The following is a 27,673-nucleotide window of genomic DNA, read 5'->3' as shown; positions in this document are numbered from 1 at the left end:
TGACTTGTCGTCAGTTTTTCTCTCAAGCTTTTAGCAGGAAGCGAGTTCTTCACTAAATGGACGATTCAGTTTGCAGTTTAGCAATGATTAGCAAGCCCAAGCAAATTGGCGGCGCTCAGAAGAGGAAGATAAATGAGAGCAGGAGAAGTTTACGGCTGAACTGATTAAATTGAATTGGAAGTTTTTACCCGCCATGCTTCAAGTTCATTGAATGCTAGCATTGTTGACAGCCGGAGGCTAATGCTAACATTAGCTGTATTGGCTATACTCTCAATAGAGAACAGCAGCTGATGTAATGGGTGAGTACAGGTCTCCTAAAATGAGTTGTTGTACTTTTCTTGATGGCTGTTTGTTCTATACTTACTGACACACTGTGTGAGCTACTTCGTGTTGCTTTGTTCGTGTTGGACGGCTAAAGCTCTTTCGGATGTTTGATAGTTGCTGTGGTGGTTTGACAGCATGGCGGGCTGGTTGGGTAGAGTATGAGCTTGTGTTTATGGTGGGGGCCACAATATAAAACAGCATTATAGCAGCTTCTTCATTCAATTTTGTGGTACAGAGTGTCTAATTTGTGACAAGCTGCAGTAGGCCCAGCTCTGTACACTGATTTTCATGCAGATCATTAAATCATTATAGGAAACTACTGCAGGTTTCCTGTTTCCAAACAGGTTACAGGTGTAGAAGACACATTGTTGACAGAGCTAATTTCAGAGGCTTTTTAATAAACACGATACCCAGGTAAACAACAGAGAACAAGGGATGATTGTCAACAGTTTGGGTGCAGTTCAGACTTTCATCTTCCTCCTGTGTAGGCGGCCAAGGTTGCTCACTCCCCGACGAGCTTTTCTGCTGCTGCTGAATAGAAACACAAAAGGGTGCGTCTGTATTGCTTCACAGTGACAGAATGGGTTTTGCAATGTACGGTTTATGATTACCCTTCCTCTCATAAAGGTGTACCAGGCTGAGAGCAGGCATGATAAGTATTGAAAATATGTTCTGCTTTTGTACACTTGTTGCCATTTTAAATATGTGGGCATTTTTGTGTGTGGTAATACATCTGCACAGGCAACCATCACAACATTGTGGCTATTCTGTTTTAGTAATCACTAAGCTGATGTTGACCTGACAGGAAATCTTTCTGTCTAAAGAAAAACATGACAATTTTACTGTTTTCATTAATATGCACCCACACCAGACTGTAACTGCTCACTTAATAGGCCCCCAGTAACTGCTGCTATTCTCATATGGCTTGTATTGGCAGAGATTCATTGAGATTCGCAGAGATTCGTTGTATTGTAGGGCATAGCATGTATTTGTTAGCTGGCATTGCTGGAGTTTAACTTAAGAAAGAGCAGTTCAGCTGCTAATGTTATGCTACACTCTGATGTGGGGAAATATTACAAATGTCTTTATTTTTTTATTTTCTTATTTTTTATTTTTTAACGTGACCTGCCCACAAGCGGATGTAACTAAGTTAATGTGCTCCTTAGCCTTGTATAGTAAGCTAGCTAGCCGGACATGCTAATAATTGTAGCCTACATTAAAGCATATGTATATTCTTGCAATTTTGTGATTGTGTCTTTGGTTATGGACAGACTTTAAAAGATAACACCCTCGCTTGACACGCCTGCTGTGCTCAGGAAGGATAGTTGAGATGTGATAAGGCAATCACAGTTTGGAGGAGGGGATTTGAGAATGATCATTTTAATGATTGTATTAATTGTGAAAAATTAAAACTACAGTGCTGAGGGATGGTGCTGTGGAAATGGAAAATGGAGTGCTATTGTGCATTGTTAAGCTGTGTGTGCTTGTGTGTCAATGTTACCACAGAATTGCAAGAAGGCTTTCCATCATGTGAGGTGTCGGATCCACACATACTTGGCGACGCTTCCACTTCAGTACACTTGAGGAGAAACAGAAACAAGGAACTGTCACCTTTATGTTAGGGAAATTAGAAACTTGTAAACCGGGAAGTGGGTCATCCTGAAAGGAGAGGAATGCCAAGTTTTAAGGAGTCATACTGTATATCATATACACAAAGAGATGCACAGAGCAGGAAAGATAATTTTACACTGCGTTAATGTTGCAACCTTCTTTGATGCTCTGCCGTTGGCACCGCACCATCCCTCCTCTTTTTACGATGGAGTTCACAACACGAACTTTGGAGAGAGATGTACAGCAACCACGGCGCCCTGCACGGGCACAAACACATGCACACAGGCAGAAAAGTCATCTGATATATTCAACGTCAAATACTTCAAATAACATCTTGAGGGTTGAAGGTTGTTGGCTCATACCTGTTTTGTGGGGTTTAGTTTGCCACAGATGTATGTTCCAGTGTAGTTGGCCAAAATATATAGCTATATATGCTAACTATAGCTACCTTTGTTGGATTCACAAAGACGGACTACATCTTGCAAGCTCAGTTTTCCATCATCCAATAAGAATTCAACATATACATTTTGTTTTGGACAGATTTTTGGAAATTTCACATCCTATCTGATTTAAGTCCAATATTTACAATTTTTTTTCTATTATGCTTTTATTTGACTCTAAGATACTGACACATCTTCCCCAATGGGAAAGTGGCCTCAGACTTCTGGATCCGACTATGTGCAAGACAACAAAAACTGCTTAAAAAAAAAAAAAAAAAATGAAGGATGTGGTTTGGTGAGGTGCTCTGTTCAACTTGACGAAAGCGAGAGGATGAGACGAATCAGGTCAAGAAAATACATATCGGCTATTTAGTCATGAAATATGACATGCTGTGGTCAAAAAACTACTGTGTGATCATTAATCTCTGCAAACAATGTCTTACCTGCTGCCTGAGCTATGGTGTGTGTGCTTGCAGCCATGACGGTCAGCCAAACAAAACCCAGCGTAACAATAGAAAGAAGCTGCATTTCAGATGACAGGCTGTGGACCTTGCTGAAGGAATACTGAATTACAGATCACTGCTGGGAATACCGTTCTCAGAGGGACGGCCTTCTGGTACTTTTTGGGTGTAAGTGTGTATTTAGTTACCTTACATAATAGGTGCTTTCCAGATATTAGGATTAGGATTCATGAGAGAAATACAATTTTATTTTAATATGTATTTGTTAGTTTAGACTATCGAATAAAACCCAGACAAGAATTGCACAGGAATTTTATCTCTTCCTGGCTCTCAACAGCAAGCTGACCTTAATTCTCACATAATTGTTTTCAGTGTTTCTGGGGTTTTTTTTTGTTTTTTTAGCCTTGGAAGTTGGTGTGATTTACAGCTAAATCACAACTCTAGCTCATTGTTTCCCAACCTTTTTTCCTTGGAGCCCCCCTTGCTTGCATTCAAGACAACCCAGGCCCCCCCACCCTTACCCTCTGCTCACACACACGCACAAGAATAAAGTGATTAATTAAAAATCTTTATTTGCAAAAATAGACATCAATTGTAGGCTTTTTTCCCCTTCTCCTCTTTGGTTTAACATGTATATAAATTAATATGTTTCTCACTCCTCCTTTTATGTCACCAGGTGTCTCAAATACACACAAAAGATTATAACTGCAAAGACATTGAAATATTTCTCTCTTTTCAAGAGCTAAACATTTAACCTGGGACCGCAGGATGGGAATCTCTGCCCTAGATTACAGCTCATCATCAAAGCTTCGTTTTATTTGTGACAAACTGTCATGGAAACTGTGGAGATAAGACCAATGTTTCCTGAACTCTATCTTGTTCTTGGGAGGTAGTGAGTCATAAAATGTGATTAATGTTTTTTCCAGTGTTTCACTGCACTCTCAACCCCAACCAGAGCTTTTCACTTAAACCATTATGTGTACATAAATGAAATGTTCAAACCCCAAAATTCAATAGCAGCCACAATAAATGACGACACAAAAGTGAAAGTGTGGTTGATGGTATTAAGGAGTGACAAAGACCAGGGAATAGATCAGGATGAATGGATGGGTCAATAAAACATTGGGTTTATTATTGTAACATGACAACAAAGTTCCACTAACCTGAATGAAGTTTTAACCCCTTTATCCTAAAACTAACCAAGTTGTGTTCATGCCAAACCTAACCAAACCTTAACCATAGTGTTGTCAAATTGTAAAAAAATTTAAAAAAGCAGATCTTAAGGATAGGAAAATATGAGTATATATAGTTATATACTAATACTTATATTACTTATAGTTATACGTAATAATATAAAGTAACATTTTCTCCAGAGGTTTCTCATTATTTGTGACCCCTTTCAATTTTTTGACATTAGTGCAGCTTTAATGGGTTACTTTCATTTTTTCTGGAGGTACATTAAGCATTCATTGTTTTTATTTTGTGTAATGTGAGCAGGCCACAGTGTCAAACCTTCTTGGCTGATAAACCTGATAATGATTACAAAGGCCATTATACTTCTCCGCAAAAAGATACGGCTACTGCCACTCTGGAGTTGAAGCTTCAAAAGCTTGAATCTGCAAAGTGAGCTTGACAGGAATGAATGAAAATGAACTTTTTTAAAGGAAGAAGTTCATTTCCTCAACCCACAGAGAAGCATGTAAAACTCCAACTAACATGAACTCATAAAAAAACCCAGTAAATAGAGACTCATGAGGTTAACAGAGGAATTACTTTACACATGCCGCATTACAGCTCTGTAATCTCTTATGTTTTCCCTCCTGCAGTTGCATCACCATCAAGGAAATTGCAGCACACATACCTCACCATTGTGAGTATGCACAGTCACACACCTTGACAATCCCATATTGATAATCTGTTCAGTTGCTATTTTTAGCTCCTCAGGGCCGTGGTCTAAAAATAGACCTGAACACTCTGAGCAACCTTGTGCACGTCATGAACATCGAAGAGTCAGATAAAACGATCAGGTGAGAATGTTCTCTGGACTTTGCACATATTTGAATTCTTAATTACTTACAAAAGCGTGACGACATCCATGAAGCGTGTGAAAAATCACACAAAAAGCAGGAAGCTTTTCATAGTTCTTGACTTCAAACTGTTCAATTTGTTGATACTGATATTGTGGATATTGATGACTGTTTCTATAGGTGGACAAACAACTGAGTTATTTGGCAGTTTGTTGGCGTGATTAAGAACATCTTCTTTCGCCATGGATCAGATAAGCTTATCTGCAAGTTCTCAGAAAAACAAAAATAAATCTGTTTTTCTCTATTTCTTTCCCCATATTGACATGAAAACTGTTAAGGTTAATTGCTCCTGTGAACCACTCTAATAACAATGTCAAAGTAAGTCAGCTCTCCCTGTTAGTTCTGCAGTGGATATGCGTCATCCTTTCTTGTCTGCCCTGACAGGAAACTGCCCCCCCGACATCTGTTGTGTGAACTGCTCACCGAAAGAGCAAGAAGTTCTTGTCTTTGGCCTGCTGATTTTGCCAGCTGACCAGCACTGTGAACCGCTGGAGTTGACAGCTAATGGAGACAATTAAGGTAGAAGACGCAGCAAAATTAAGAATATGATACATTTCCAACCATCCTGCAGTAGACACACTGAAGAAATGTGGTTGATGTATTATAAGCATAGACTGTAAAAGCAGGCTTTTGAGTTACATACCACTCATCAAAGTGTCACACCACTAAGAATCATGGCCACTTGACAAACCTGACCTGTGTATTTATGTGGACAAGTGCACATTCTTTCATGACACAGATCTTCACTTATGACAATGGGTGGCAACATCAACGAAAAATATATAACTACATAGATTGCTAAATGACTGGGGTAACTGAGGGACTTTCTTCTGTACTCAACAAAAGGCCTATGTTTATCTTTCTAGTCTGTAATCAGGCCTGGCTTATCTAAACTCTTTTCCTGTGACGAACTTTTTAAAACAATTCTATCACCTCTGATTCCATTCTCATGTGGAAGGGCAGCGCTGATTATTTTTTTCTTTTCCAGGTTTGACATATTCCAGTGGCGTCATTAGCACTTTAGTAGTGATTCAGCGACTCAAACTAATTTCCTGCTAACATGTTAGCAAACAATTCCTTTTGTATGCACCCAGTAGACCGGTAGAGTAACATTAGTGCTGATTTAAAGTCATTCTTATGGCAACTTGGTTGATGTACAGTGTTCACTCTGACGTAAGCTCTGTCTTGGTCTCCAGTAACTCCTCCGAAAAATATCTCTGTTGTTAGCTAAATGTAAAGAGTGGCATGACTTAACCATGTGCTAAATGTGTGGGTCAAAACCAAAACAATCAGCTAAAATAGGTCTAAAAATTTTTAAATGTTCTTTTAAAACTGGTGCTTTTTTTCACATTCACAGAGATCAAGTACTTTCTATCAAAGGGTGTCTATCAACGCTTGTGACTAAGCAAGGACTGTCATTTTATTTAGTTTTTTTAAATTTTTGCTAGAATTGTCATAACCTGAGTCAAGTCAACCCTTAGGGAAGTAAAGTCCAAAAGTCCAAAGTCTTTATATTAGTGATTTAAACCTGTGGCTTTTTTGACCACGTGTGGACAGTGGATAGTCATTGTTTCCACTCTGATGTTTCATCCGTTATTTCTACCAACAGCTTTCACGTTCCAACAGAGGATTCCTGGCTCAGCTCCAAAACTATGCCACTGAGCAGGGGAAAATCCCGGCGACGTCCTACTTAAGGAGCAAGCTCAGAGCGCTGTCTGTCACACTCTCTGAATACCTTTGGGCTCTTGACTACTTGAACTACTATAGCCTATACAGACCGGCAGAGCAGGTTTGAAAACATGGCCATCAGCAAAGTGTGTCTCCTGGCAGCTCTCTGCTCCCTCATCATTTTCACCACCTTCATCGACAGCACACAGTCAGGTGAGTCCCTCAGCTTCTACTGGTGATGTGGGTGAAATATCCTGGATTCCTACAATATGGAATATGGTTTTCTCTCATCACTATCAAAATTTTACTGCATTTAGGAAAGAACAAGTATGGGAAAAGTTCTATATTACCTTCAGCTTTATATTATTGTGGTACATGTAGAGTCAGCAAATTTTAATGCTCAGACAAATTGAGTATACATAGAATTAATATTGTATAGTTTAATGAGGCTTAGAAAGCAGCAAATGAATCTTTTATTATTGAAAAATTCAGATTGTCTTGTTTAGATGTTGTGTTTCCAGATGTTTGCTTGACGTGTATTTTTGTTTACAATTTGTCTTTGTGTGTGCATTTGTAGCGAGCTGCTGTCTGAGGTACACTAAGCGTCCATTGCCATGCACACGGCTGCTTGGATACACCATCCAGACCATTAACACTTCCTGTGACATCAATGCCATTATGTGAGTTAACGGTCCACTCTCACCTCATGCTACATTACTGAGAAATAGGATGGAAATGATGACACTTTATTAATTTGCTTAAGAAGCACAGGGAAAAAAGTCAAAAACAGGTGGCAGAAACCACTCAGGTGTCTGATAGTTGTTATAAATAGATATTGAAATAAAATTATACAAAAAAGACAATTTTGGCCAGTTGTGCATTAAAACATGTGCAGTAATATTTAGAAATCAAAGGCTCAAGGGCTGCAATGAAATATGATTTTCATTATCAAGTAATCTGCTGACTGTTTTCCTGATTGGTTTCTAAATGAGCAGAAGGTGACATCATTAAATATTGTGTTTTTGTCCGATAACAGTTCAAAATCACAGATTATTAATCATGATATCTGTTATGTGGTTGCAGGCTTTTTTGTTCTCAGTTGCATAATTGTCATCATGATCTAGCTTTCTGTAATAGTAAACTGGAAGATAAAGTGTGTGTTTAAGCCTTTCAGTATTTGCTTAGCTTGTGTATCCAAATTGTCCACCCTTGCCTGTGTTTCCCCAGTAGTTAAAATGTAACATAAAATCATCTGTGGAACTTTGCAGGTCAGGACTGTGTGTGTGTTGAGGTCACACTGCAGTAAATATGTACAAGAAACACGAGGTTAATACACAAGGTGGAATGAGACCACAGGGAGAGAAAAAGTCCCTCAAGCGTACTGCAGTGCATTCATGTGTCTCGCATGTAATCATTTTCTCTCCACTGTTTCCTGGATTCCACAGCTTCCACCTCAAAGAGAAGTTCGTGTGTGCTGATCCTTCAATGAAATGGACCAAGAGAGGGAAGGCGTGTGTGGAGTGAGTATAAATACGTCCCTCAATGTAGATTTTTATGATTTTTATTCATATAATATTCAAACCGCCGTCACTGAACCAAATTCGTTTTGTTTTCTTTTTTTACTTTGCAGTGAAATGAGAAGGAAGTCGTCTAAGACCACCAAAGAGATGATTCGTGGCACCACATCAGCATGAACTCATTATGTCTGCGGCATATAACTGTTCTTTTTACCGACCTCTGACATGGGAAAATATGTTCCTGTTGTTCACATTCTACACCCTAATCATCTTAAATGATAATATGGGGACTATCGTGATTTTTGTATTACATTTTTATATTTGTTCTGTTTTATAAACAGGAAGGTGTAGTATTCTTAAGACATAAAAAAAGAAAAACAATATATTTTTAACTATTTATTTTAACATTTTATTGATGTTTACAATTAACAGTTTTTGCTGAGAGAGATGGAGTATGACACACTTCATTCCCAAAATATGTTTTTGTTCTGATTGTCCGTGATATTTAAAACAGACTTCTTTAAGTAATGTTAACATGTTAACGTCAATATGGATTCCTTTTACACTGACATTGTCTGCATGGTTCCTTTCATGTCTTCAATAAAAGATTATGACATTTAAAAAATACTTGAAATGAATTTATTTTCGTATATAGAGAACAAATAAAAAAGAAAAAGAAAAAAAATTACACACCATATTATGCTGAAAGGTTAACTCCTGCTGTACAATCATATACATTGCAAATTTCATTTTATTTTACAGTAATAAATCAGTATTAGAAGTTGAATTACATTGCCAAAAAAATGCAAGGATAAATGGAGTAATTAATGAATTATGAATTAATCATGAAGAAATTATTGAGGACAGAGGATAGAACTAAAGAAAGTAAAGTCAGAGAAAGTCAGCAAAATAAAATGTGGATTAATGTAATTTCTATCCACTATCTTAATGAGAATATTGGTTCATTCATTGGAGCTGGTTGATTCAGATAAACAGATGGTGGCGACAATTCTCCCTTAGGGTGCCATTAAAGCATTTCAGAAGCAGGTGCCGTTAAGCCTCAAACAATAAAAAACAATTTCGAAAACATGGTCTAAACGTCTTTCTGTTTGCTACATGTACAAATTTGCAAAAGGTTACAGACTTCTCATCAAATCTCAATTAAAGTTTCCACCTCAGCCAAGTGTGAAAACTTGATGTTTAGCACATATAATGTTCACCATGTTCACCATCTTGATTTAGCATTTAGCATTTTAGCATAGTCACGAAACACAAAGTACAGGTGACATGGGAGTGTCATTACTTTTGCAGGTAAATTTGGTCATAAACCAAAGTATTTAGCAAAGTAAAAGTTTTGCCATGATGGGAAACCATAAATGTCTGAAAATTCATGACAATCCATCCAACAGCTGTTGCGATATTTAAGACAGACACTGCCATCCCTACACCACTGTAGTAAGTAATAATGCTTTTGAATAATGATTTGATGCACAGTGAAACAATACTCGGGTGTATTTGCTATCAAATGAGATACATTTGACTCCTTAACATACCATATCATTTTCTACTTTTTTCACCATAAGTTGGCAGGTTGTATTGTATGTATCCAGACAGCGACAGGTTACATCTAGTTTTACCACTGTACTTCAACATGGAAAAATTAATTTCACTGGAACTCAGTCATAACTTGGTTTTCCAGTTTGGTTGTATGGAAACTTTTCAACTTGTTGCTCCAGACTTTCCATTTCAGTTGCTTAGTAGGCGCAGCTGATCTAATAAAAGTAGACAGCCCTCAGACGAGAAGGTCCTTGAGCTCTTAATATCATAAATGTTCAAAAAATGTTGAATATTTGGCAATAAAAACTAAGGGCAGCCACAAGAGATAAGATAAACGTATGGCGATTTTATGGTAAAACAAATGAAAATAATGACAAAATAACTCAAGACCAGTGAACTATACTGGCTGTAAACCTCATACAGAAAGGTTCACTATTTCATTTCATCATGGTCTGTCCACCACAGTGAGGTGCAAGATGTCCTCGCCACGATCTTCTCTGGTCTTCAGAGCCTGACGGAGTTTTTCCCAGAACAGCTCGGGGTGCTCTCCGGCTCGAGTCCAGCTCAGGTAGGTCCACCGCTTCAGCAGTTTCCTCATGCGGTAGTAAGGAGACAGCTCACAGGTGGGAATCTCCTCCAGGAAGACCAGGATCAGCACGTCCTTCTGCTCATCGAACAGACGGAAGCTAGGCGAGAGAAACAAAGATAGATGGGGTAAAGGCAAGGCAAAGTATATTTGTATTTGTGCTGCATCAAGGCAATTGTTAGTGCTTTACATAAGAAATAAAATGCATCATGTTTATGACAACATAAATATACATAAATGGGGTCTAAAAGAGTAAAAAGTTAAAAAAGCTAAAATAGAATACAACATAAAACAGTAGGATAGAAATTACAATATAGCTACAGTGCAGTGCAAAATAGGAATAATTTGCCCCAAATTTAATTTGATAAAAGGCAGAAGACAACAACAGTGATTGTTGGAGTGTGAGATTCCCTTTATTTATTTATTTTTTTAGTTTAACTGGCTCAATTACGTCATTATTTTAGCTATTGAAAATGATAGATCAAGTAATTGTTTTGAAACTAAAATTTCTCTTTTTGAGTTAACCCCCAGGCTTGTCTTAGGTTTAACATTCTGGCAGTGTTTCTGACGACAGTAATGACACTGATTTCGAGATAACTTTAAGCTTACAGGAACTTAAATGTGTAATTCAGCAGGTTACCATTGAAAACACTTAACTTGCTTTGATTTGGATTCAGCATCTTTGCAACTTGTGGATTAAACAATCTGAGAGGAAGATATTTGAGGGAAAAAAGTGCAAAGCTTGCAAAGAATTTTTTTTAAAATTTGCTTTTCTTTTGTGTAAAAGTTGGTATGCTGATAAAAACGATGATGCAACACACTGGAATAGAAAAAGCCAAAGGGAAATATATCATGACATATACTACATGAAGCATGTGATATTTTGTTACTCAAGTTTCATTTGGACACCAGTGTTCCTCATGACACAAACATAAACGGCAAGTTTGTATTGTGTTTTTTTTTTTTTTTTACACAGTGTTCCACTTCCAAGTTTGACTGGCTTGATTACAACATCTTGTTGCAACCTCTTCTTCTGGTTTAACAGCTCCCTCTGGAGAATTAGTGCCAACAACTGTTCATCTTGATGTGGTTACCTCCTAATATTCACATCATTGTAGTGAATGCATGTTAATTAGCATTTTATTGTGCTGATTTTCTGGAAATCTGGTTTTCACTACACTTTTAATGTAAACTTTTATGGGTATGCTGGCAAGTTTGAACCAAAAAAAGTAGGAGAGAGTAGCAGTCAGTAAGAATGTGTTTTAGGAGTAGACTGCCTAGTCAGAACATGACAGACTAGACCTTTTCCTTGTCTTTTTGGCTTTGTATGGAAAGACATCCAGGTTAAAGACATTGATCGCAAATGTTTACTTGAACAGCACAATTATATGAGACCCAATTAATATAACAATTTTCCTCAACTCAATATATCCTACCTGTATCCCAGACATGCTTCATATAGACTTACTCAGGTGTTAAGCATGTATTTTCATAAGTGACATTACCTGGCCACCTGGATCTCTCTGGAGCACCACTCACTCTCAAGGTATCTGCGACTGATCACACAGATGGTCCTCCTACTTCTATAAATAGCATCCGTGATGTTTTCTAAGATTGGTTTACCTGAGGAAGAGAAAAAGAAAAAGAAAAAGAGAGTCACTAATAAGACCATGATCACTAATATAATATGGTGACACCTACAGAGGTATAGATTTAAACAATAAATGAGAAAAACATCTGCAACAGCTTGTGCACCTAATACTGATGTAAAATGTACTGCATATGTTTGAAATTGGGGATATAACTTTCACTTTTACTAATAATAATACTACAATAATGCAATTGCATGTTTGGTCTCCCAATCTAAATTTACAATCTTGTCAAATGCAACAAATCCAGCAGGTGTGGAGATGTCTAAAAGCATTCTGGAAAATGCATTGAAACCACTAACTGAAGTACAAGGCAGGATGAATAACAAGTTAGGATTATGAGGATTTAACAACAAGGTAGCCTGAAATGCAAAAATAAACTAAATGAAGGCAAAGAATGCTATAACTCGGGTCCATTTTTTGATCTCACAGATTTATCATATTTGGCTTCATGTCTGAGGATGAATTAAATCCATCTTTATTTCTTCTCTATTACAGCTACTCTATTACAACTTGATACATGTACAAGGGAACAGCACCTTCTAGTGGCTGAATAGCTACACTACCTGTACAATATCAAAAGTAAAATCTCACCCCACACTCTTGAGGTGGAGCTTGGTCTAATTATTTTATATAATACTAATGATTATTCTTTTGATCGAATCCATTAATTGTTTGGTTTGTAAAACGTAGGAAATTAGTGATGAATACCCATTACAATTACCCAGAGCATTTGAGAAGCTGAAACCAATAATATTATGAACATATATTATTATATTAACACTGAAATAATTAAACATTGATCATTTTGTGCATACAGGGAAGTTTCCATTTTTATCTGTTCTTCATATGTTTTGTATGTAGAGTCACTATAAACTATGGCTGCCAAAAAAATGTAGTGTAGTAAAAAATACAATATATGCCTCTGATATGTAGCGAAGTATAAGTATAGTGCCCTGACATGGAAATACTTAAAGCATGTAGATATGTTAAATATGTAATAAGTAGTTCCACCACTACTCACAGTGATGTTAAGCAAGATAACATGTTAAGATAACATGTCAGCAGGTTGAAAATAAAACTAACTATTTCCTGCAGCTCAATCTACCAGAGATCTGATCTGAAAATCATAGTGATCCAGTACTTGCTGAGACATTTCACTAAAAGTGTGAAGCTCATGGTGGCACAAGAGGAAAAATCACAAATCAACTTCCAAATAGTTGTTCAGATCTCTAGAGCTGTTCCCATGGCCTATAAAAATCTAAAACTTGAGCAGACTGCATTCTGATTTCCGATTAAAGCTGCTGCAGCTAGAGCAAAGGAAAGCATTTATTTAACAGCAGGTGTAAACAAAAGTCTTACCTGGCTCGAAGTCTCGATGGTGCAGACACAATCTCCAGCCCTGCTCTCCCTCCAGTTTTGGCAGCAGCTCTCGGATGACCCAGGGCTCATCATGAGTGTTGTAGGAGATGAAGGCGTCATACTGATTAAGAGCTTGCTTGTTTTTATGCTTTTGGTCAAAGAGCAAAGCCAAGAAGAGGTAGTAGGCATAGGCCAGATGCGACCTCAGGAAATGGTAGGTGAAGGATACCACCATAAACAGGAGGACTGTACACGCAGTAGTAATATAGTAGATGAATTCAATGTCTACTGAGCATGACCGGACGTCTAGGTCCAACAGTTTCTTCCCTTTAAGGTGCACAGGATAGTTACACGAAAAGTTATAGGCATCATAAACTTGTGTTTGGTTGTTGTTTTGTATCCACTGGAGAAACCAGGCATTATCACAGTCACAGGTGAAACTGTTTCCCTGAAGATCCATGTAAACAAGAGATGGTACAGCCTTGATTATTTCTTCACTGATAACTGAATATTGATTCTTTCTTGCCTGTAAGAACTCCAGTTTGGTAAGGTTGGCATTTATAAGAAAATCTAGAGACCGGAGAATTGTTCTAGATATGTAAAGGCTTTTAAGGTTTGGAATCGGGGAAAACAAATCTGGAGAGAGATCCATAAGTTCATTTGAGCTAATGTCAAGATTTTGCAGCTGAGGCGTGTAAATAAACATGTCTTTGTGCAAGGACAAAAGTTGAGCACTTCCAATATCAAAATCCTGCAGATTTGTCAAACCTTGCAGGAAGTTGCAAGGCAAGGAAGACTTCAGCCTGCGGTGTTGTGAAGGAATAGCCAATGTCTCCAGATGGGACAGCTGAGAAAATGGTGCATGAGACAAAGGTGAATCGTTTTTATATTTAATTTGATTTTCCCTTAAATCCAATCTTCTTAAATTTATCAGATCATTGAAACTACCTTTGTTTATTTCGGTTTCTTGAATAAGATTCTTCTGGAGCAGAATATCGGTAAGGTTTGTCAATCCAAGGAAACACCCTTTTTCAAGTTTATGTATTTTATTGTCATGTAATGACAAATTCTGGAGGGACTGTAATCCTCGGAATTCCCCATATTTAATGGCGGTGAGTTCATTTTGATCCAATAGCAGTTGTCTAAGATTCGGCAAGTATTTTTTGAAAGCATCGTTTAAATTCAATATGCGGTTGGTCTGTAGCTTCAAAACTTGCAATCGTATTAAATCCTTGAAAACACATCCTTTTAGAGTTGAGATTGAATTGTTGTAGAGATAGAGATGTCTGAGCATTGTCTGATTGGCAAAATCATCACATCCAAGTTTGCTGATGCGATTAAAGCTTAGATCCAACTCATCAAGAATGGGTAGATTCCTTGTGGCAGCTGGAACAGATGAAAGGTTGTTTTGTTTCAGACTCAAGATTCTTAAACTCTGAAGAGATCTGAAGGCGTTGTCACTGATGTTTTGTATTTTATTTTTTCGTAAATCTAACTCAGTTACATTAATGCACAACTTAAACAAATCAGAACTGACAAAACTGAGTTTGTAATGGCGGAGCTGCAGTGTGGACATTGTTGGGATGGAGCAGGAAATGTTGATCAGTGCTGCAAGGTTATGTTTAATTGCATTCATCCTGAGAGTGGTTAGGGAGGAGTTTACGGTTTCTAATAATGTTTTCATGTCATCAAAACCCATTTGAAGCTCGCTTATGTCAAGTGTAGACACTTGACTTAAAGTCTTGTTACGCACATCCCATCGCTTTATATGAGAGTTGCCGATGTTCAACCAGGTGAGATTTGGTAAAACATCTGCAGTGATCTGAAAAACTGCGATTGGATTCTGAGACAAATCAAGGTATTTAAGTTTTAGTGAGCTGTTTGTCAGTTCCCATGAGTGAAAAGTGGCAAAATTGTTTGTTTGAATGTGCAGCTCTTGTAGGTGTGGCAGATGCTGTATGATTGAATGAACTTTTCTTATGTCCTGCAGTCTGTTGTGAGAAATGTCCAAAAGCTTTAAGCTTATCATGGACTTAAAAGAGCTGGATGCCACAGCTTTGATGTGATTTTTATTTATTCTGAGCTCGGTGAGGTTGCTCAGACCATTAAAAAGATTTTCTCCAAGTTCAACAAGTTTATTATTATTTAGATTTAACTTCTTGAGGGAAATCAGACTGGCAAACGCACCGGCATCTATGTGCGAAATGAAGTTGCGATTTAGGTCTAACTGTGTTAAAAGTGGTAGATTTTTGAAAGCTGATACTTGCACTCTTGGAATCTTGTTCACAGACAAGTCAAAACCTATCACTGTTGAGGGAATATCTTGAGGAACAGCTCTGAGTTTACTCTGGGCACATATGGCGATATTATAACTGATTCGACAAGTCTTCAGTGCAAATCCTGTGACTGGAACAACAAAGCTGCTAATATTCAGCAAGCAGAGAAAAATGATAAGTTGAAAAAGTTTTCTTCTTCCTGTTGCCCTCTTTTCATCCTCTTTCATTCCAGGACCCATTGTTAAATATCTGTTAGAAAAGAATAAGTGAAGTCCAACCATTAAGGCATTGTGATGTGTTTACTCCAAATGGTAAATAATACTGCAGAAAGTAACAAGCAAATAAAAGCCATCAATAGCAGTGACACACAGCAAATACTCAGAATTTATAACACTATAATAAATGTTTGCCGTATAACATCTGAGCTCAGAAAGCCTCTTTAACATCATTAGAAATGCCATTTAACAATGTCATATTTGTACTTACTTTTTTCTACCGTTCCTCTAAAATCCCTTGGTCTTGTTTTCTTCCACTATACCTACAATTAAGTATCAGTTGAAGCTGGTCAGTATTTTATTCATGACAAAATGACCTGGAAATTACCCAGTAAATCACAATCTGTATTACAACACATTACCAAATAAACCGATGAATTATAATAAAACTTTTCTGGTACTTACTGTGTCACACAAAAAAAGCTGCTTAATCAATGATCCCAAATCCACAAACTCTTGTAGTTTTATCATCTTCCCCTGTTCAAAGAAAATGTTTCTCTCAGTTCATAACACCCAGTGTGCTCATCTTGCCGTGTGTCTTCACACCTTTCTTCTGCTTGTCATCTCTTGACTCTTTTTTCCATAGATTTACTGAAGGAAGTGAAAGCTGCTCACAGTTTGGCCCTTTTTTTTCTAATACTGAGGTTGTTTGGTGCAAGATTCATCTTGTTTAGTTTTTTCATAATGCTGAATTCACTATCATCACTGTTATCACTTTGTTACACATTAGAGGACGATGTTGTGTTTACATACATTTGTACATTTCTGAAAAAAAATACTTGAGGTCAGATGTACTAGATCTTTATGCTTCTGTTTTCTCACTTCCTCCAAAAAGTCCAGTGATGATCACTGTACACAAGAAAAGAATCTGTCCTCCAGCACTTTCTGTTGACTTGTAGATACCACCCAGAAAAAATGTAGACAAAAAAAGAACTCATGAATTGACTCATCGTTGTCAAAGATGACACATTTGTGCAAGTTTGTGTTCTGCCAGTTCAACAAGTGTTTGATAAACAGATTTTGTTGCATATACAGTATTGGTAACAAGCACTATCATTAACTCTCCCCACTGCCATGGGCTACTTTTATATTGTTGCTTGCTTGCCTGCTGTTGCTGTTGGAAGCAGTTAAAGACTTTTTCTAAAGATATTTTTTGGGCATTTTTGCCTTTATTGGATCAGAGAGAGGGGGGATGACATCCAGGAAAGAGTTGGGTCAGTAGGGACCTTCTGTATAAAGACCTTATGCGCTCATGTGGTATGCACCCTAACTACTTGGCAGGTCACCCTAAAGATATTTTTTTAATTGGACATTTTGTGCCTTTAGTTGACAGGACAGTAAAGCCTGACAGGAAATGAGCGGATAGAGAGGGGGAATGACATGCAACAAAGAGTTGGACTGGTAGGGAGTCGCCCTAACCATTGGGTCGTGAAGGCTGCTAAAATGCTTAGTAGTTGAGTTGCAGAGTGATAATTCTCTGTGGGTTCACCAGTACAAGCAACACCTTTCACATACACATACTAATTTAATCCATTCGAAATGAAATAACAAATATGAAATATGAATAATAGAAGCTTTAAGTATTGAATTTCAGCAAGCTTTCTTATTTCTTTTTTTTTTTGCTTGGCAAAACTCTTTGTCTTTGGTCCCTCTGAAATTCCAATAAGTTCTTTTGGTTTTTAAAACAATATGAACTGGAACAAGTTTTAAAAAGCCAGAAAACTCAGCATGTCAAGTCTTTACTGAGTCACTGGCAATTTTTTAATGTACATATAAAGTATTATGGCCAGTTGGTGCTGTAGCTAAAAAGAATGTCTTTAGTTGCATTTCAAAATAATAGTAACATCTCTGAGGGAATATTCTGCATTTACACAAACTTGACTTGACTTAAACTCTGTTGTTTAGGGGAAAAAAACTTAATTTGCAGTAATAAAGAGTTGGCAAAATGTTCGAGGTTGTTGTTGGTCTTTGGGAAAAATAAGTAGAGGAACAGGAACTGGTTGTTAGATGGCAGCATCTGTCATTCTAACCATTAAAGTGTGGCTCTGGATTTTGGTCTTCTACCAGAGTGCCCTTATGGTTTAGTTAATCTCATCACTATGGATGATTTCTCACACATAGTAATGTATATAATATCTAATAATGTACAATAATGTCTATAAATCATGTACTATACTTGTACATGTGTAGAAATATGTGGACCTTCTGTGTTCACAGAATAAGACAAGCCATCAGTTTATTAAAAAAAAAAAAAAGGAATTTATTGGGGGAGTTTAATCGTCTACTTTCCCTCTGTGGATCAAACTTGTCACTGTCCCTTCTGTGTGGCAACATAATGTTTTATGAATGTTCATGTATTCTCAAATCCCCTTTTCACTTCCTCATCTCTACTTTATATACTAATAGTTCCTTAAATTAGTACATGATTTGTGTCATGGTGTCATTGTGATGGCAATGACCATTTCTGTAGATGTAAAGATTGTGAACAATGGTAACAATACAAGTGACCCACAGAAAAGACTGGTTCTTCTAGCTGTTGTAGCTTTGTATTTAACAGACAGTCATGAGAGCGATCTTCCCATCTAACTCCAAACAGATTGTCAGAAGTCCAGTGGTTATACCGACAGTATGTTTTTTTTTTTGTTTGTTTTGTTTTTATTTAACCACAATTAATGTTAATCTTCTCTGAATATAGGGTATTAAGTTCCTCAGTTGGTCTATGTGTGAGCAATATCACTTCAAGATACACACAAGGGATAGAAAACAAACCAAAACAACTGAACTCAACATAAGGAGTTGTTTTTCTGTCATAACTGCACAAACTGCAAAAGGAAGGGGTGGAAAATAATATGCCAAGAAAAAAACCTACTTAATTATAATCTTTGGATTTTAATGAGGTGGTGGATAGTTTTCACAGAAACAGGTGATGGATAAATGCCTGTTTTAAAGTAAGACAGCTTGCATGGTTACTTCGTGTTTATGGCTGTGTTTGGTTAATGTATGAATCTTGGTCATAAATAAATAGCTCTAAATAACATAAATGTTCAAAAATGTTTCATATTTGGTAATAAAAAGTAATGACAGCCCCTAAAACGAGCCAAAAAAAAAGTCCAAGATGACTACAGTGAACGGGTGAACCATACCGGCTGTGGTAAACCAGTAAACATCATACAAAGAGGATTGTAATTCCTATTTACCACTCCATTTACCATTTACCATTCCTCTCTGTCCACAACAGTGAGCTGGAAGATGTCCTCACCGTGATCTTCTCCGGTTATCAGAGCCTGGCAGAGTTTTTCCCAGAACAGCTCTGGGTGTTCTCCGGCTCGAGTCCAGCTCAGGTAGGTCCGTCTCTTCAGCAGTTTCCTCATGCGGTGGTAAGGAGACAGCTCACAGGTGGGAATCTCCTCCAGGAAGACCAGGATCAGCACGTCCTTCTGCTCATTGAACAGACGGAAGCTAAACGGGAGAAACAGTGATAGATGATGAGGGCCTACAAAGGCAAAACACAGTCACCACATAACCTGTATCTGAATTTCTGACCAATACTATGCCATAAAATTGTGTAATTTCCATTAAAACAGCTTTTGAAATTGCAGTTATTACAAAACAAAACTAACAACCAAAACACAGAGCCACCAGGGGTCATGTGGTAAAAAAAAATATTTATCAACATCCATGATTAATCCTCAATTTGTTAATCTGCTAACTCAGATTTATCAATCTGTTCACACAGATTTTCACAGAAATACCTTTTTATATTTTTCTCCTATATATTTTTCACCACAAGAGCCTTTGGGCGGCTCCTTTAGAGTGTTCATCTGATGTAGGACTCGTCACTGGACTTCGAAGCTATATCAAATAAAAGCCAGCTTGCGTGATAAGCTTAGCTGTGGCTAGCCTTAGCTGAAACTAGAGCTAAGTTTAGTCATTGATTTTTCCCCTGGTTGTTATCTCTAAATGAAGATATCCATTATGATTACCTAGAAGAGTGGCCTGCTGTCTGAACCCACAAACATCTAGGGCTTATGTGGAGTAAATGAAAATACTGAACATTGATATCAGATTGATTTTCAAAAGACTAGTGTCCTTAATTAAACAAATGAAGCGAGCCACATGATGTGTTTAAAAAGACCCCTGTTCCAAGATGGAGTTTTTTGTTCATTTCAAAAGTCAGTTGGATTTTGAAAGAGATTTTCTACACAGACAGTGTAGTGTGAGCAGCACATTAGCAGAGCAGAAGCAGATAAGAGGGTCCAACTGCAGACCTCACATCTGGGGGCCCCAGGTTTGCGGGCAAATTGGAAGAGAGTAGGGGTCCCAGATGTGAGGTGCTTCATTTTTGCTACTGGCCTTCAGATCATTGGATTTGAGAAGACTTTAATTTCTCTGCTAAAGACTTTAAGTCTTAATGTAATATTTTTTTTTTTGTTCGATGTCAGGTATAAAAATCATACAAGAAATACACCCTGGCTGTAACTACTGGGTATTTCTGTGAACCCTGTAAAACCAGTTGAAGCAGCCTTATACATTTGATTCCTCTTCTGTGTGGTTTGTGAAAGGGATTCATTTCCCTGTTCAGTTTGTCACGCTTCCAGTTCCTGTCTAGTGATGGGACATATAAAGCCGAGGCTCCGAGGTGTGAACCGTTTTGCAGAAAACCACATGACCTATGATAAACGAGGCTTTGCATTGCAGGAGACATGTCACTGCTTCGTCTTGTGTGTCAGTTTCTGGACAAAATGTTTAAACACCCAGCACTTCATGGGTCGTTGTAGGTGGTAGTTTCATTCATGTGTCATCAGTGTTGACTTTGTAGCAGTTGACTTTGGTTAAGTGGAGTATTTAATATTGCTATTATTATTAGTCTCAGTAGTAATAGAAGGAGGAGGAGAGGGAGAAGGAGGAGGTAAAGGAGAAGCTGGATTAGGAGTAGTAGCAAGCCTGCAAAAAAAGAGAAATAGCCTTGAGCCAGACACAATGAAAAAAGATTGGTTTTCTTTTCAACAATACAGTGGTCCTCACAAGTACTGGACCTCATCACATTCATTTATTGATGTCAGTCAGTTATTCATCATCCTTACATGTGCCCAAGTACACTTGTTAGAACCCATGCAACACCCAGCCTGAGCTCTTAGCTGCATCTCATTCTACCAAACTTTTCAGCTTCTCTCTCTATACCTATCAACCGTGCATACCTTCGAATAATCTTTTATTACATGATTAGACTATCATCACTACTAGATATTTTTAATGAAAAATTTGTCAATGGCATAATGAAAAGCACAGTGGGGGATAGCAAGGCGATATAGTTTTTCATAGAAGGTTCATCAGTGATTTGGCTGCCATGTATTAACTTGAGCAGCATATGTTGCTAGTGTGAGCTGTTAAATGAGACTTCGAGTAATGAACCTTTTGGTGAAGGAACGGGCTGGAAAGCCTCACTGTTTCACAAAGCTTCATTTGGCCATAACTACCCCTGCTGTGCTTATTCTGCCTTTGTCTTCACCCACATCCTCACTTCCCTAAGTCCCTGGTGCTCACTGGAAATTTCATCATCTGCAATTCCCCATCCAGCCACAAGATGCCCCCAGACTTTCCCTCCAGTCCTGATCACCTGAACTTCCCCACCCACTCACACACCTGATCCCAGTTTTCTCATCTGATTTCCCACTATATAAGATGTCCTGCTTCACTGACTCGTAGCCAGATTGTCAGATCCTTCATGTTCGCTCTCTAAGTCTTCGTGCCCTGCTTCTGTTTTTATTCCCCTCCTTGCTTGGTCTTCTGTGAGTTTTGATCAGTTTGGGTGATTAAAGCCACTAAACTACATCAGTAGTATTTGAGTTTGTATTAACAGGGAATTAACCTTCAAAAAAAGATGTCTTGTCTGGATTAAGATGTACATTACTGCGGTGTTGAAGGTGAGAGTTACAATGTGGTGATGGAGATATTTTTAAAGTTTGGTAACTATAAATGTGTAGATATGAATTCAGTATCAACATAGATGATTAACATTAGTTTAATGTAGCACACAGGCATGTTTCACATAAACTTTGAGCTGAGACATTACCTGGCCACCTGAATTTCTCTGGAGCACCACTCACTCTCAAGGTATTTGCGACTGATCACACAGATGGTCTTCCTGCTTCCATAAATGGCATCTGTGATGTTTTCTATGATGGGTTTGCCTGTGGAAGACAAAAGGAAAAGATGAAACAGTCAGTCATAAAGCCATAATCATTTTTGTCCTCATTCGTTCCTCTTAGAAAGCAGTACATAAAGTAATATGGTGACACCTGCTGGTGTATGAATGAAAGTACATAATGAGACCATCAGCTGCACTGGCTAATGCATTTAAGTGTGCTGATTTCAAGATTACAGCTTTTAGTGTAGACTGAGAAATCTGATGGCTTTTTGTGTATTGAATAGCACAACTGTTTTAAATGTATTCAAGAAGACTGCAGCTTTTGTTTAACAGCAATTGCACCCAAAAATCCACAATGTGTAACTCTTACTTCTATTTTAAACTCTATCTATATTGATAGTGCTACCACTATTTTAGCTGCATTATTGGTCTCCCTTTGCTTATCAAAGAGTAGCTGAAGAAAAGACAGGCATTTTTTTTAATGGCAGGTGTCTCACCTGGCTCAAAGTCACGATGATGCAGACACAATCTCCAGCCCTGTTCTCCCTCCAGTTTCGGCAACAGTTCTTGAACAACCCAGGGCTCATCATGAGTGTTGTAGGAGATGAAGGCATCATACTGATTAAGAGCTTGCTTGTTTTTATGCTTTCTGTCAAAGAGCAATGCCAAGAAGAGGTAGTAGGCATAGGCCAGGTGCGACCTCAGGAAATGGTAGGTAGAGGACACCACCATAAACAGGAGGATTGCACATGTGGTAGAAATATAGTAGATGAATTCAATGTCTACTGAGCACAACCGGACATCAAGGTCCAACAGTTTCTTCCCTTTAAGGTGCACAGGATAGTTACACGTAAAGTTATAGGCGTCAAAAACTTGTGTTTGGTTGTTGTTTTGTACCCACTGGAGGAACCAGGCATTATCACAGTCACAGGTGAAACTGTTTCCCTGAAGATCTGCATAAACCAGAGCTGGTACAGAGTTGATTATTTCTTCACTGATAACTGAATATTGATTCTTTCTTGCCTGTAAGAACTCCAGTTTGGTAAGATTGGCATATGTAAGATAATCTAGAGACTGGAGAATTGTTCTAGATATGTAAAGGTTTTTAAGGTTTGGAATCGGGGAAAACAAATCTGGAGAGAGATCCTTAAGTTCATTTGAGCTAATGTCAAGTTCTTGCAGCTGAGGCGTGTAAATAAACGTGTCTTTGTGCAAGGACAAAAGCTGAATGTTCCTGGTATTGAAAACCTTCAGATTTGTCAAACCTTGCAGGAAGTTGTGAGGTAATCGAGACTTTCCCTTGCCGTGCTGTAAAGGAATAGCCAATGTCTCGAGACGGGACAGCTGAGAAAATGGTGCATGAAGCAAAGCTGAATTGTTTTCATATCTAATGTGATTGTCCCTCAACTCCAATCTTCTTAAATTTATCAGATCATTGAAACTACCTTTGTTTATTTCGGTTTCTTGAATAAGATTCTTCTGGAGCAGAATATCGGTAAGGTTTGTCAATCCAAGGAAACACCCTTTTTCAAGTTTATGTATTTTATTGTCATGTAATGACAAATTCTGGAGGGACTGTAATCCTCGGAATTCCCCATATTTAATGGCGGTGAGTTCATTTTGATGCAATAGCAGTTGTCTAAGATTCGGCAAGTATTTTTTGAAAGCATCGTTTAAATTCAATATGCGGTTGGTCTGTAGCTTCAAAACTTGCAATCGTATTAAATCCTTGAAAACACATCCTTTTAGAGTTGAGATTGAATTGTTGTAGAGATAGAGATGTCTGAGCATTGTCTGATTGGCAAAATCATCACATCCAAGTTTGCTGATGCGATTAAAGCTTAGATCCAACTCATCAAGAATGGCTAGATTCCTTGTGGCAGCTGGAACAGATGAAAGGTTGTTTTGTTTCAGACTCAAGATTCTTAAACTCTGAAGAGATCTGAAGGCGTTGTCACTGATGTTTTCTATTTGATTATGTGTTAAATCTAACTCAGTTACATTAATGCACAACTTAAACAAATCAGAACTGACAAAACTGAGTTTGTAATGGCGGAGCTGCAGTCTGGACATTGTTGGGATGGAGCAGGAAATGTTGATCAGTGCTGCAAGGTTATGTTTAATTGCATTCATCCTGAGAGTGGTTAGGGAGGAGTTTACAGTCTCTAATAATGTTTTCATGTCATGTAAAGCCATTTGAAGCCCACTCATGTCAATAGTAGACACTTGACTAAAGAAAGTCTTGTTACGCACATCCCAGGTCATCTGTTGCTTTACAGGAGAGCTGCCAATGTTAAACCAGGTGAGATTTGGTAAAACATCTGCAGTGATCTGAAAAACTGCGATTGGATTCTGAGATAAATCAAGGGATTTAAGTTCTAGTGAGCGGTTTGTCAGTTCCCATGAGTAAAATGTGGTCAAACCGTTATTTTTAATATACAATTCTCGTAGATGTGGCAGATGTTGTATGATTGAATGAACTTTTGTTATGTCACGCAGTTTGTTGTGAGAAATGTCCAGAAATTTTAAGCTTATCATGGACTTAAAAGAGCTGTGTGCCACAGCTTTGATGCGATTACCAATAATTCTGAGCTCAGTGAGGTTGCTCAGACCATTAAAAAGATCCTCTCCAAGTTCAACAAGTTTATTATTATTTAGATTTAACTTCTTGAGGGAAATCAGACTGGCAAAGGCACCGGCATCTATGTGTGAAATGAAGTTGCGATTTAGGTCTAACTGTGTTAAAAGTGGTAGATTTTTGAAATCTGATATTTTTACTCTTGGAATTTTGTTTGCAGACAAGTCAAAACCTATCACTGTTGAGGGAATATCTTGAGGAACAGCTCTGAGTTTACTCTGGACACATATGGCAATATTATAACTGATTCGACAAGTCTTCAGTGCAAATCCTGTGACTGGAACAACAAAATTGTTGATATTCAGCAAGCAAAGAAAAAATATGAGTTTTCTTCCTCCTGTTGCTGTTGTTTTATTCTGTTTCACTCCAGGACCCATTTTGAAATTTCCATTAATAACGAACAAGTGAAGTCCAACCGGTAATGAATCAGTGTTTATTCCAATTGGCGAAAAAAACTGCAGAATGTCATGCTGAAAATTGAATAAAACAGAAAATCAAGGCATCAGAAGCAGACAATAAATACTCACAAATTAGTAAGTAAGTAATAAGTCTATAATCAATTATTACAATATTTTGATGCAATATGTCATCATGGAAACAAGAAAAACAGCATATGCACTCAGACTGTGTCTTTAAGAAGAAATGCAAATAATGGCAACACTGCAATTAGCACTATAATTTTTGTATGTAATTTCTTCCACCTTTCCTCTGAAATGGATTTTACTTTTAAGTTTTGTTGAAAACACCATTTAGATTGGACACGTGATTGGTCTTTATCACATGAAATCTTTGAAATTAAATTCTAATAAAGGCTGATCATTGTCTGATTGGTGGAATTGTCACATTTAAATTTGCTAGTGTTATTAGAGCTCAGATCATCTCTACAGGAGTCGGTAGATTCCTTTCTGCTGCTGGAACAGATGAAAGCTTGTGGGCACTAAGCCTCAAGATTCTTAAACAGATCTAAATGCGATGTCACTGATGTTTTGTATTTGATTATTTGTTCAGTCTAACCCAGTTACACTCATGCAAAACTTAAACAGATCGCAACTGAGCGTTACCAAATAAACCAACGAAGAAGAATAATATATGAATATATATGGTGAATAACAGTTTCTGATACTTACTGTGCCACACAAAGAAGAGCTGCTGAATCACTGATCTCGAATCCACAAAGTCTTGTAGTTGAATTATCTTCCTTGGTTAAAAAAAAATGTTTCTTAATTCAAAAGAGTGAAAATAATATCTATCTATTTCATATCCTGTGAGCATGAGTGTTCACCTTGCTCTGTGGCTCTCTGTCTGGGACCTCTTCTCTTTTTCATGGAGAAACTGAGGAAGTGAGAGTAGCTTACACGGTGGGGTTTACAGTTTTTTCAAGCCTCTCAGTATTCAATCGGATAAAATTCAAGAAAAATGTTTGTACAACGCAATAATTATCTTGTGAGTATTTTCAGAATCCCAAACTCACCTATTCATCCACTTGTAGATTTTATCATCACTTCACATAACATTGTGTTTATTTTATTTAATTAATTTATTTATTTTACAATATTTTACTATTATCTTTACCTACAGTGATACATTTCTGAGAAAAGTACAATAGACCAAAACGACAAAGGCAAATATCCTAGATGTTGATGTGAATTACCTTTATGAACATTAGCAGGCTGAACTCTATTGCTCTAACTAATACATGTTAAACAGAGAGTTGTGGATTTCACCACTTCCTGTCCAAAAGGATTATTACAAATCAAGAGTCTAGCAAAACCAACACTTCGTCTTCTGTAATGCTTTACAGATAGCACCTACATCTGAAGAAAATATGGAGTCATTTTACTGCTCAAATTCATTAAAATAATATGGGGCAGAGGTGCATTAACAAGTGTAAATGGAACTTGGATAATTACACAGATAGTGATAATTTCCTGTGTAATGGTGACGGTGCATTCATGAGGGATGGGATTTAGGCATTACAGATGGTAGTTATATAGATGTTGCGCTTAAGTACAATTTCAAGGTACTTTTTTTTAAAATAACTGAACATCACAAGACTTAGTCACAAGCCCTTGTTAATGGATTCCATTGGTTAAATATCTTAAAAACCCACAGACAGACATAAAACGTGACCAACAGCATTGATTTATGATAAAAACTGAAAATGACAAAATATGGATTCGCAAACAATTAAGATATGATCATGTACAATCGGTGATTTAAAAAAAAGCCAATGTATGCCACTTATATGTCTACCACCTTTATGTGGCCATATAGGGACAGTACATTAGTAAATATACATAAAAGATTTATTATAGGGTCCCATCATTTATGTGACATTTATTTGTAACACATATAAGATATACTGCGTGATATACTACTATGTGTTCTACATATACCATCTTATACCTATTTTCCATCTGAGTCCCTTTGATTTAATACATGCTACATTTCAAATGATGTCACTGACAGAGCATTGTACTTTTCTTCATGGCTGGTTTACATCATACAACAGTGACTCAGACTTGCTCTGGGAAAAATCGCAGTTTCATTATGTTTGTGAAACTTTTGCTATTGCAATCAGTGAAATGTTTTAGACTTTTGCATTTGGTAAAAACAGAGAAACAACTGTTGGTTTTTTACTTGTTAACTTTTTTCTTCTTAACCACTTTAGTGTGGGTTTTGATCTTCCTTCACAGTGTCCTTATCAACTGTGCTGTAGTTATTCTCATGTCTATGGGGGATTTCTTTCATAAATTAATGTGTATAATATCTATGGTCCATTTGTAGTCACAGAATAAGGAAGTAAACATCCACTTTTCCTCTGTAGCCCATACCTACCACTGTCCCATACATGCTGAGAAACATTTTGAGTGCCTACATATTCTCAAATCCGCTTTTTCACTTCTCTTTTCAGGTATTATTAAATCTCTAGTTCCTTAACTGAGTTAATGATTTGTGTGTCATCGTGCCAGGTATAACTTTTCTGTAAACTTTAAAGATTGTGAACAATGACATGAAAACAGAGTCCATTCTAAACAAAATTATGAAGGTGAAGAGCTTTAATTTTGCTCTTA

General features: G+C 37.4%; 2 protein-coding genes and 1 long non-coding RNA gene across 7 annotated transcripts; 1 reads left to right on the top strand and 2 right to left on the bottom strand.

Annotated features, from left to right (window-relative positions):
- Window positions 1-360: 360 nt before the first annotated feature.
- Window positions 361-2,929, bottom strand: LOC139625071 (uncharacterized). Its single transcript, XR_011691832.1, has 4 exons — window positions 2,819-2,929; window positions 2,072-2,192; window positions 1,826-1,903; window positions 361-855 (listed from the first exon to the last, which is right to left on the bottom strand). It is a non-coding gene; the product is annotated as an uncharacterized lncRNA (long non-coding RNA).
- A 2,370-nt stretch (window positions 2,930-5,299) lies between these two features.
- Window positions 5,300-8,733, top strand: ccl20b (chemokine (C-C motif) ligand 20b). Of its 2 annotated transcripts, XM_071484667.1 has the most exons (5): window positions 5,300-5,442; window positions 6,533-6,804; window positions 7,169-7,271; window positions 8,037-8,111; window positions 8,222-8,733. In XM_071484667.1, exons 2-5 carry the CDS (start codon window positions 6,723-6,725, stop codon window positions 8,283-8,285), a joined length of 324 nt encoding a protein of 107 aa, XP_071340768.1. In that variant the 5' UTR covers window positions 5,300-5,442; window positions 6,533-6,722; the 3' UTR covers window positions 8,286-8,733. The 2 variants fall into 2 exon arrangements, with proteins under 2 accessions (XP_071340768.1, XP_071340769.1); XM_071484668.1 differs by lacking the exon at window positions 5,300-5,442 and having other exon boundaries at window positions 6,531-6,804.
- On the bottom strand, window positions 8,494-27,554 carry LOC139625069 (toll-like receptor 13). 4 transcript variants are annotated; one of them, XR_011691831.1, is made up of 7 exons: window positions 25,727-27,554; window positions 22,459-25,069; window positions 21,887-22,004; window positions 19,073-19,272; window positions 16,219-16,290; window positions 16,025-16,076; window positions 15,703-15,787 (listed from the first exon to the last, which is right to left on the bottom strand). XR_011691831.1 is itself a non-coding variant. In XM_071484666.1 (5 exons), exons 3-5 carry the CDS (start codon window positions 15,775-15,777, stop codon window positions 10,111-10,113), a joined length of 2,874 nt encoding a protein of 957 aa, XP_071340767.1. In that variant the 5' UTR covers window positions 15,778-15,787; window positions 16,025-16,076; window positions 16,219-16,578; the 3' UTR covers window positions 8,494-10,110. The 4 variants fall into 4 exon arrangements, 3 of the variants coding, with proteins under 3 accessions (XP_071340767.1, XP_071340766.1, XP_071340764.1); XM_071484666.1 differs by lacking the exons at window positions 19,073-19,272; window positions 21,887-22,004; window positions 22,459-25,069; window positions 25,727-27,554 and adding exons at window positions 8,494-10,351; window positions 11,757-11,874 and having other exon boundaries at window positions 13,263-15,787; window positions 16,219-16,578; XM_071484665.1 differs by lacking the exons at window positions 15,703-15,787; window positions 16,025-16,076; window positions 16,219-16,290; window positions 19,073-19,272 and adding an exon at window positions 9,694-10,351.
- Window positions 27,555-27,673: the final 119 nt, after the last annotated feature.

This window comes from Trachinotus anak, unplaced genomic scaffold, assembly GCF_046630095.1.
Source record: "Trachinotus anak isolate AG129_WGS33_773 ecotype Australia unplaced genomic scaffold, CSIRO_AGI_Tana_v1 ptg000009l, whole genome shotgun sequence".
In the NCBI taxonomy this organism is placed as follows: domain Eukaryota; kingdom Metazoa; phylum Chordata; class Actinopteri; order Carangiformes; family Carangidae; genus Trachinotus; species Trachinotus anak.
The sequence above is the reverse complement of the archived record's forward strand: the minus strand, read 5'-3'. Positions and strand labels throughout refer to the sequence as shown.

Bases quoted from the DNA above. Each gene is read 5' to 3' on its own strand.
- LOC139625069 (XM_071484663.1), bottom strand. From the start codon at position 24,976: ATGGGTCCTGGAGTGAAACAGAATAAAACAACAGCAACAGGAGGAAGA. The intron at 22,005-22,458 runs GTGAGACACCTG...TGTCTTCCACAG, and splicing joins TCATCGTGACTTTGAGCCAG to GCAAACCCATCATAGAAAAC. The intron at 19,273-21,886 runs GTAATGTCTCAG...TCTCCCGTTTAG, and splicing joins AGAGAAATTCAGGTGGCCAG to CTTCCGTCTGTTCAATGAGC.
- ccl20b (XM_071484667.1), top strand. From the start codon at position 6,723: ATGGCCATCAGCAAAGTGTGTCTCCTGGCAGCTCTCTGCTCCCTCATC. The intron at 6,805-7,168 runs GTGAGTCCCTCA...GTGCATTTGTAG, and splicing joins CATCGACAGCACACAGTCAG to CGAGCTGCTGTCTGAGGTAC. The intron at 8,112-8,221 runs GTGAGTATAAAT...TTTACTTTGCAG, and splicing joins AGAGGGAAGGCGTGTGTGGA to TGAAATGAGAAGGAAGTCGT.